General features: G+C 41.9%; 1 protein-coding gene across 1 annotated transcript in view; it reads left to right on the top strand.

The window, feature by feature from the left end:
• Positions 1 to 6,236, top strand: part of LOC103520575 (A-kinase anchor protein 17A-like) — a 7,473-nt gene extending 1,237 nt beyond the window's left edge. Inside the window, exons 3-9 of the mRNA XM_008485677.3 lie at positions 367 to 759; positions 1,050 to 1,249; positions 2,093 to 2,235; positions 2,397 to 2,514; positions 2,914 to 3,003; positions 3,652 to 3,819; positions 6,204 to 6,236. Of these exons, the coding sequence (XP_008483899.1) occupies positions 426 to 759; positions 1,050 to 1,249; positions 2,093 to 2,235; positions 2,397 to 2,514; positions 2,914 to 3,003; positions 3,652 to 3,819; positions 6,204 to 6,236 (1,086 nt within the window). The 5' untranslated portion in view covers positions 367 to 425. The remainder of the gene's footprint in view (positions 1 to 366; positions 760 to 1,049; positions 1,250 to 2,092; positions 2,236 to 2,396; positions 2,515 to 2,913; positions 3,004 to 3,651; positions 3,820 to 6,203) is intronic.
• The last annotated feature ends 4,127 nt before the right edge of the window (positions 6,237 to 10,363 follow it).

The following is a 10,363-nucleotide window of genomic DNA, read 5'->3' as shown; positions in this document are numbered from 1 at the left end:
TCTGTCACTCCTTGTTGTTTTTCTTCTGTTGTCTGTTTTTTGTTAACAGTGTCATCTGTTACAGCTCCTCTGAGAAACGGATTCAATTATTTTCTTGTTATAAACAAGAAAACTAATTGAAATCCCCATTGTCTTATTTTTTGTTTTGTTTTATTGAGAGAGAATATAGCTCATCAGCTTATTTTCTGTGTGTGTGTGTGCATTAAAACAAAACACAAAATAATACAACTATACAAGGAAGAGAAAATGTATTTCCAAACAAAGCAAATCACTCTGATATCATCACAATATATTGGGGAGACACTTCAAACAATGGTCACTCCTTGTCAAGATTTGACAACAACGTGTTTCTGCATTATGTTGAAGCGACGCTGTGAAGAAGACACCAACATCAAGAAGAGAACCAGCTGGTTGCTAGCCCCAGGATGACGTCACAAGAAATTTCCAAGGATGTATTTTCCTATTGTACAGACACAAGTGATGCAAAAATACTTTCGGCTGCATACCAATTGTTTTTGAAGCCAGTTGCCCGGTTGAATATTTCTGTGCAAATCCCTGAGCTTAAAATCACAGGGAAAAGCTTGTCCAACTATGAAGTAATAGAAAAGATCAAGTACTGGGCACAGCCGGAAGAGTTTTCCAGCCTGAAAGTAACCAAGTCTACACTAGAGTTTGTACGTCTGGATGGAGAGATTGAGAACCGGTCTAAGCTGCTACCTGTATTGGCCAGATTAGATGGGAGGACAATCAAGTTATCAGGTGAGAAATATTCCTCTCTCCTTGTCTCATCTTTTATCTTCTCTTCTCTCCCTCTTCTCCTGAATATCCAGTGAAACAAATTCCTGAAAGGAACTACATCTTTGTACTTCACGTTTCATATTATTATTATTATTTCAGTTTCATCAGTTTCTTTTCCTTTCTCTTCTCCTCACACTCTCGCAATCGTTTGAGCCTGCTCTCCTTCTGTAAAAGTAGACATGCAATGACTTAATTACATTATGCACAATGCACTAGTATTTTAATGAACTCTTCCCTCGTGGTCATTTCAGGATTTGCGGACGGACTACGGGTCCGCGCTACAGAGGCCAAACCGGACTTCCCTACCCGACACGATTGGGACTCATATTTCCGAGATGCGAAGAATATGAACGAAATGAAACCAGGCGAGCGCCCGGATACAATCTATCTGTCAAATCTACCAGTCAAATGGTTTTCTACCAAGGCTAGACCCAACCAACCGAGTGAAGCGGTAAGACTTTTTTAAAACAAATATTGCTTTGATTTTTATTTTAGAACATACCTTTTTTATCTTGCTCGAATGAGACTAAAAAGTCCCTTCACCCCAGCAGTCTAAACAAGGTCTTGTGTATTTTATGGGTATAAGAACAGAATACAATACTTTTTGTTTACAAAAGACCTTGCTTAATTATTATTATTTTTTTTTTTAAGACACAAACCACAGGAAGAAAGAAAATGGTAGAATTTTATTTTCTTTACAGAAATTATTTTCATTTAAAAAAGAAAAAATGTTGTATAGAGAGAACTGTAAGAACGAAGGTTTTAACATCCCAAAATCGAAGAGAGAAGGAGGGGACAGATTAGGAGAAAGCCCAACGTTCCAAGAACGAACCTTATTTGTGTTGCGTTAAAGTTCGCTCTGGGCAGGAATCGAATCCGCGACCTAGGTCGAACGGACCTTTTTTTGTGCTCACGAGGGTGAATAGGTACATCCCGAACTCCAAGCACAGTAAAAAAAAAAAAAAAAAATCGAACCCGCCGGGAATCGAACCCAGGACCTCCGGCGTGCAAGCCTAGTATGATTCAGGTTACGGAGGCTACTTGACAAGGTATACTTTATTCTATTTTCTAGGTGTTAACCAACCTCAGTGGTGCAGTGGTTAGCACTGTGGACTTTGAATCTGGAGGTTGGTGGTTCGAGTCCAAGTCATGTCATAAAATTTAGCGTAGTATATTAAGCGGGGAACGACATTTGTGACAAGCATTTATGCTTAATACATGTTGTTTACAAAAGAATTAAATTTTTTACAACACAATTAATTTTTTCTTTTGTTTACAACAATTTTTTTTCCAGATGTTGCGTCGCGTGTTTCAAAACTATGGCGACATTCGCGAGGTGGACATACCCATCAACGATCCGTACAGGGCGCAAATGAAGCCCTACATCTCCGGAATGACCCTATTCTCGCACGCCCAGAGTTTGATATTTAAGACACAGTATAAAGGAATAAAAGAACATATGACACTTCCATTTATTTATATTTAACTTCATAATTATAATAATATAATAAAAAAAACATTGCCAAAAAGAACTCCATCTTAAAATTATATATTCAAATCCAAAAGTTGTTGTTTTGTTTTCTATTATTTTTTTTTAGGTTAGGAAAACTACCAGGCACGGATCATGTTACAATGTTTATACAAGTTGATATCATATCAGGGATGGATTACACAACAATCATCATGCTCAAAGCATCAAGAAAGACCAGTGGCGGAGCGTCCAAGTAGGGCGTGTATGGCGGCCATACACTCTAAATTTACTCAAATACCCTTAAATATTGACTTTCAATATTTATGAAGAAGCATGTGCGTAACTTATGTAGTAATGTGCATGGCGATGGAAATTAGTGCCCTACACGCCTTACACTTGACTTTAGACCACGCTATGCCACTGAGAAAGACTGTCCAAGTGTAAGGTGACATGAATATTTCCCTATTGTTCTCATTTGGGCATAAAAAAAGCCAAGAAGGTCAAAAATGTACCAGTCAGCTTGTCTTACATTTTTTTTTTTTTTTTCAATCCCACCCCTTTATATGTAAACAGGGAGGAAACTAGCCTGAAATTCCCTTTGGTAAAGAAATTCACAGTTACTCCAACATCAATTGTTCACATAGTACGTGCACTTTGTGAAGGCCATGGACGCTCTGCGGGGAATGAAACTGTTGCATGTGGATGGCGACAAGGCGTACTGTGCTAATGTAAAAGTAAGTGTAGAATATACTTTGTTTCAAGTAGTAAGAATGGTAAGTGCAGAATATACTTTGTTCTGTGGCGTGGTCACAACAACACAAAATTTATCTTACATAGAAACGCAGGCTCTCGTTTCCCCATAATTTCCATCTCAGATATAACACTTCCAAATTCTTGGCCAGCACCTGAGAGCTATGTCTAACTGATGAGTTCCAATAAGAACGAAACGCGTCTTAGGCTGCTCTCAGGTGTTGGGCTAACGTTCCAAATAGGAAGAATAGTAAGTGCAGAATGTACTTTGTTGTTTCGAGTACATAATTATATCATATAACTTTCTTGACTTGGCGGGGCGGAGCGCTACCGCGCTCCTTAATACATTTGATTTTCTCATGTTGAGTCGAAAGCGAAACCACTTACAACCTATAAGTGAAATGATTATCAAGGAGTCCATCCGCATTCTCCATCACCATGTCTACGCTATTTGAAAGAAAAATCGACTTAATTTTACATGTGTTTGAAAATTTTAAGAAAAAGGAAAAAGACGCCCCCCGCGAGAATTGTTGATTTCAAATTGAATGATGGTTTTGCTGTGAACTGCAACCAGCCACAGACTGGCAGCCGCTTTATTTGAATATATTTCAAACGTTTCTCTCTTCCCTCAGGTTGACTTTGACAAGACCAAGCACCTGAGCGAGAGCAGCATTCGGAAGCGTGCCATCGAGAGGGAGAAGCTGATAGCGAAGGAGAAGGAAAAGGAGGAGAAGCGCATAGCGGAGATGAAGGAAGAGGAGCGGCGCAAGCAGTTGGAACTGGAGGAGAGTCGAAAACAGGTAGGGGAAGAGTGGACAGGTGCCTGTACAAGATCGCATATGCTAAAAGGTAATATGGGGGGGGGGGGGGTGCAAAAAAAAACATGAGAATTCAGTAATAATAGTAACATTGCCACTTATGCTTCTAGACAGTTCATTTCGCACGGTTCAATAGGTTTCTGAGAAGTTCATTTCGCGATTCAATAGTTTTTAAGACGTTCATTTCGCGGTCAATAGGTTTCTAAGACGTTCATTTCGGGATCAATCTATACATCGTGAGACACAGATCATCCCCGGTGTCAGCAGCCACAACATCCTTTCTCTCACTGCAATACCTTGCTACATGTCTCACTTTCCAGTCTCACACACATGTAACAACATCGTCCACTGCACCCACAACCCCCCGGAGCATTAGTGAGTTCACTAGTGAACACCTACCTCCCCATACTACGAGAACGACACCTAATGGGGGACAGCGTAACCAACGAGAACATCAAAACACATAGCCAAGAAACAATCCACACAACAATTCGGTGAACGATGCAATCGAAGGTTACATGTTCCAACCGTGTTTCTCTCGGTACCAAATGTGGTTCCGACAGTCGACATGCTGAGGTGTCAGCTTCCAAGATCGACCCGAGCCACCCTTGCCCAACTCAGATCCGGCTGGTGGCAAAACTACTGCGCCAGCCTACATGGGCCAGAATAGATCCATCTGTGGCCTGATCGATGTCCACATGTCAGTGATCCACCGCTTCACGGACGTCCACCACTGTTCAACTTCCAGCTCCCCCCCATCCTGGGACAAACCCAGCCTCTATGGACCAACCATGTAGAGTGGCGCAGGCTCCTGGGGGGCCTGGAGACGGGAGATGTAGTCGCCAACCGTTAACAACAACACAACGAACGTTCGATTTTCCGATTGTCAAATAGGTTTCTAAGGACGATTCATTTCGCTGCGATTCAATAGATTTGCTTGCGAGAGCGTTCATTTCGCAAATTCAATAGGATTTCCAAGATCGACCCGAGCCACCCTTGCCCAACTCAGATCCGGCTGGTGCAAACTACTGCAGCACTACATGGCCAGAATAGATCCATCTGTGCCTGTGATCGATGTCCCAGGTGCAGTGGATCACCTCACGACGTCCACCACCTGTTCAACTGTCCAGACCTCCCAACCATCCTGGACCCAACAGCCTTATGGACCAACCCTGTAGAGGTGGCGCAGCTCCTGGGCCTGGAGACGGAGATGTAGTCGCCAACGTTAACAACAACAACAACAACGTTCATTTCGCGATTCAATAGGTTTCTAAGACGTTCATTTCGCGATTCAATAGATTTCTGAGACGTTCATTTCGCAATTCAATAGGTTTCTAAGACGTTCATTTCGCGATTCAATAGATTTCTGAGACGTTCATTTCGCAATTCAAAAGGTTTCTGAGACGTTCATTTCGCAATTCAATAGGTTTCTGAGACGTTCATTTCGCGATTCAATAGGTTTCTAAGACGTTCATTTCGCGGTTCAATCCTAGATTTCTGAGAAGTTCATTTCGCGATTCAATAGGTTTCTAAGACGTTCATTTCGCGATTCAATAGGTTTCTAAGACGTTCATTTCGCGATTCAATAGATTTCTGAGACGTTCATTTCGCAATTCAATAGGTTTCTGAGACGTTCATTTCGCGATTCAATAGGTTTCTGAGACGTTCATTCCGCGATTCAATAGGTTTCTGAGACGTTCATTCCGCGGTTCAATAGGTTTCTGAGACGTTCATTTCGCGGTTCAATAGGTTTCTGAGACGTTCATTTCGCGGTTCAATAGGTTTCTGAGACGTTCATTCCGCGGTTCAATAGGTTTCTGAGACGTTCATTTCGCGGCTCAATAGATTTCTGAGAAGTTCATTTCGCGATTCAATAGGTTTCTAAGACGTTCATTTCGCGATTCAATAGGTTTCTGAGACGTTCATTCCGCGGTTCAATAGGTTTCTGAGACGTTCATTTCGCGGTTCAATAGATTTCTGAGAAGTTCATTTCGCGATTCAATAGGTTTCTAAGACGTTCATTTCGCGATTCGATAGGTTTCTGAGACGTTCATTTCGCGATTCAATAGGTTTCTGAGACGTTCATTTCGCGATTCAATAGGTTTCTGAGACGTTCATTTTTCCTGCCTCGTAGTCTGGCGGTGGCGAAGTGATCAAGACGCTCGCCTGGTCAACAGGAGGGCGTGGGTTCAATCTCAGCCAAGGCATGGAATTTTATCCTCATTTATTTGAGAATTTGACCATGGAGCTCTAAGGGTTAGGTGGTAGAGAACGCCTAAGGCGTTAACCTCGCCTAGTGGTTGCCTTCCACTCAAGAGTCTATTAATATTATTATTTTATCTGAATTTTAATGTTTACTGTTACAGAAGGAGAGCAAGCTCGAACGATTAGTCTTCTAAGCGCAAGGCCTTGGGTTTGATTCCCGCCCGGGGCAAGCTTTATCTTAAAGGGGTAAGGTTCGTTCTTGGAATGGCTGGCTTTCTCCTATTCTCTCGTTTTCGACTTCGGGACGATGAGACCTCAGTAGTTGTAATTCCCCTTGTTAAAAACAAAATAACACTAACCATTTTCTATGTTTCTATATTTTTCAGGACACTAAGGAGTTGGAATTGAAAAGGGAAAAACGGTTGGCCAAATTGAAACTCAAGGGGGTTGAACTAAAGGTAAGAAAATGCTCTAGGTTCATCACGTAACTGCAGAGGTTAAGAACAGTTGAGCGTGGTGTGTGCCTAGATACACCGGCCGAACACGAAAAATATTTAAAATATGTCCAATAATTATAATCAGTACAAAATACTATAATTACGGAATAATATCTAAGGGCGTATTTATGGCTAATCCCTAGCTTCTACCTTGAAGGAAGGTACAACTACTGAGGTCTCATCGTCCCGAAGTCGAAAACGAGAGAATAGGAGAAAGCCAGCCATTCCAAGAACGAACCTTACCCCTTTAAGATAAAGCTTGCCCCGGGCGGGAATCAAACCCAAGGCCTTGCGCTTAGAAGACAGGCGTGCTATCAACCAACCTAACTAGGCTGGCAACAGCTTTGTTGGCAGCACGTCTACCTTGTAAGCGCCAGGTCGCGGGTTCGATTTCCACCGGGGCGGATTTCATCCTTACCAGATATGGTTAGTTCTCGGACCGGCTAGCTTTCTCCTATCCTGTCTTCCTTCTCTCTTCGATTATCCCTTTGAAAAATCCTTAGGAACACAGACAGAATTCACAAATGCATTAAATTAAAATTTATTTCATCTTCCCAAAAAATGAAAATGAAGTCATGAAATCTCATAAAACACCCAGGTAAAAAATTTCAGAGGGAAAAAAAGATATAAAGCAATGAAAATATTTAATTTCAAATTTTATCTCTTCAACTCACGAACTTGCGCGACTTTTGAAACTTTTTCCCCTTTGCTGGGGGAAACCTAACAAAGGTTGGGGCTTGGGTCGGAGGGGCCGCGGGCCCGGGGCTAATTCAGACAATGAGCCCCTCTCACCAACAATGATATTTGGGCCAGCTTTTAGTTAACTTGGATGTTAACACGTCTTTCTTGTAAGCGCCAGGTCGCTGGTTGGATTCCCGCCCGGGGTGGATTTTATAGGGTTTGTCCTCCGAACGGCTAGCTTTCTCCTATATTCTATACTTCTTCACTCTTCGCTTTCGGGACGATAAGACCTTGGCATTTACTGTTCCCTCTATCAAACGTGTTGGGAAAAAAACCTTTTAGGGGGTGCTGATTTCAGGCCCTGTAGAAAAGCCCCGGTTCGGGGCCAATCCCCCTCTCCCCCTGTGGACGCCCCTGGTTTGGGTTCCTGGTGCTGAAAGTTTTTCAGTGAATTCCTTGCGTTTTAATTTATAGCAAAACTTACACGGAGATATCAGGGAAACATCACATGTAATGCCGTAATAAAATTAAACAAGGATTCATAATATTATAATAATGGCGCAGACACAGAAATATAATATATTATCTAAATACATAAAAATAATAATAATATCTATAATATTAGAAAAATCATTAAAATCAACAACTTCTTTATTATAGGATAAAGAAAGTATTGAAATTTTGATTGTGTTAAGCATAAATGCTTGTCATTGTCACAAATGTCAGTACGCTGAATTTTATGACTTGGACTCGAACCACCAACCTCCAGATTCAAAGTCCACCGTGCTAACCACTGCACCACTGAAGTTGGTTCGAAAAAATTGATCGACATCGATTGGTTTTTGTTGGAAAAAGAAAAGTCCAAATTGTGGACTTGTTTTCTTTACTTAGTAGTTTAGTGTAGACGCGGCCTAATAAACTTAATGTTAAATGAAGAAAACGAAATCCTTCCTCTTCTTTTCTGTGAAAGACTATAAACTGCCCCGAAAACGGAGAAAAATCATAAAATTAAAAAGAATTTCGGAAATAAACTAAGAAGAGAATAAAGAAAAACGGCCTTCTCCTTTCTCTCCTCCTCTTCCTCTTCTTCTCCTCCTCCTCCTCCTCCTTCGTCGTCGTCTTTCCCTCTCATCCTTCATCTCCTCTTCTTCCTAGTCCTGTTTCTTTATATCCTTTTTTCTTATTATTTCCCTCTCCTCTCTTATTTTTTGGAAAAGCAAATGGAAAAAATTAATGGCGTGAAAAAATGATCCTCTGGAGAATTTGCCTGAAAAGAAAGAGAAGAAACGGAACAACATTAAAGCCTTTCGTATCTAAAATGTTGGAACAGATATTTATAATGAAGAAAAGTTTCAGTGAATGGCAAAAGTTCGAAGCCAGAATCTCAGAAGTTGTAACAGTGAAACTAAACAACAGATACATTAGACTCGTGTGGTCTGTGTCGTAGCCCGCCCACATCCCGTCGTATGTCCCTCATCAGATGGGCGAGAAGAGACACAGAAAGTAACCCGTTCAACTATTTTCATTTGCAATAGATTTGAACTCGAACCACCAACCTCCAGATACGAAGTCCTCCACTCTAAACTCTAACCACTACACAAACATATACAGGGTTGGTCCATAAGGCTGTTGGGTCCAGGATGGTTGGAAGGTCTGGACAGTTGAACAGGTGGTGGACGTCGTGAGGTGATCCACTGCACCTGGGACATCGATCAGGCACAGATGGATCTATTCTGGCCATGTAGTGCTGCAGTAGTTTGCACCAGCCGGATCTGAGTTGGGCAAGGGTGGCTCGGGTCGATCTTGGGAGTGACACCTCAGCCCTGTTGATGTCCGGGACCACATTGGTACCGAGAACACGGTTGGACATGTAACCTTCGATTGCATCGTTCACGATGTTGGTGTGGATGTTCTTGGCTATGTGTTTGATGTTCTCGTTGGTTACGCTGTCCCCCATTAGGTGTCGTTCTCGTAGTATGGGGAGGTAGGTGTTCACTAGTGACCTCCTAATGCTTCGGGGGGGTTGTGGTGCAGTGACGATGTTGTTACATGTGTGAGATGGAAGTAGACATGTAGCAAGGTATTGCAGTGAGAGAAGGATGTTGTGCTGCTGGACCGGGATGATCTGTGTCTCACGATGTAGATGATCCCGAAATGAACGTCTTAGAAACCTATTGAACCGCGAAATGAACGTCTTAGAAACCTATTGAATCGCGAAATGAACTTCTCAGAAACCTATTGAACCGCGAAATGAACGTCTCAGAAGCAATCAAACGTACACATTCTTATGAGACCGCGCAGAACGAAGCATTCCGAAGATTCGAGATGAATTTCAGAAACAATGTTTCAGGAAAATTTTGTATTTTTGAGGCAGATTCATCGGGAAGACAGCAAGTCTCGTCGATGAATCATTCATTGACTGAATGTCACTTTTATTTACTATCCCTCCTGAGATAAATCATCCTGCATTATTCAACTTCGTTCTGCGTGCGCTTCTTTCTGGATTTTCACCTGAATTGTTTCCGGATGTTCCGCCTGAATATGCTTCATCTTTGTGCTTAACCTTGAATTTTATCCCTCCTGAGATAAATCATCCTGCATTATTCAACTTCGTTCTGCGTGCGCTTCTTTCTGGATTTTCACCTGAATTGTTTCCGGATATTCCGCCTGAATATGCTTCATCTTTGTGCTTAATCTTGAACTCCACAGAGGATCTTCTTGTTCATGTTTTGCGCCTCCTTTTTGTTCAGTTTCATCAGTTTCTTTTCCTTTCTCTTCTCCTCACGCTCTCGCAATCGTTCGAGCTTGCTCTCCTTCTGTAAAAGTAAACATTAAAATTCAGATAAAATAATAATATTAATATTGAGTGGAAGGCAACCACTAGGCGAGGTTAACGCCTTAGGCGTTCTCTACCACCTAACCCTTAGAGCTCCATCATTGTGTGGTCAAATTCTCAAATAAATGAGGATAAAATTCTATGCCTCGGCTGGGATTGAACCCACGCCCTCCTGTTTACCAGGCGAGCGTCTTGACCACTTCGCCACCGCCAGACTACGAGGCAGGAAAAATGAACGTCTCAGAAACCTATTGAATCGCGAAATGAACGTCTCAGAAACCTATTGAATCGCGAAATGAACGTCTCA

This window comes from Diaphorina citri, unplaced genomic scaffold (genome assembly GCF_000475195.1).
Source record: "Diaphorina citri unplaced genomic scaffold, Diaci psyllid genome assembly version 1.1 scaffold3806, whole genome shotgun sequence".
NCBI lineage: Eukaryota > Metazoa > Arthropoda > Insecta > Hemiptera > Psyllidae > Diaphorina > Diaphorina citri.
This window is presented reverse-complemented; position numbering and strand designations above follow the sequence as displayed.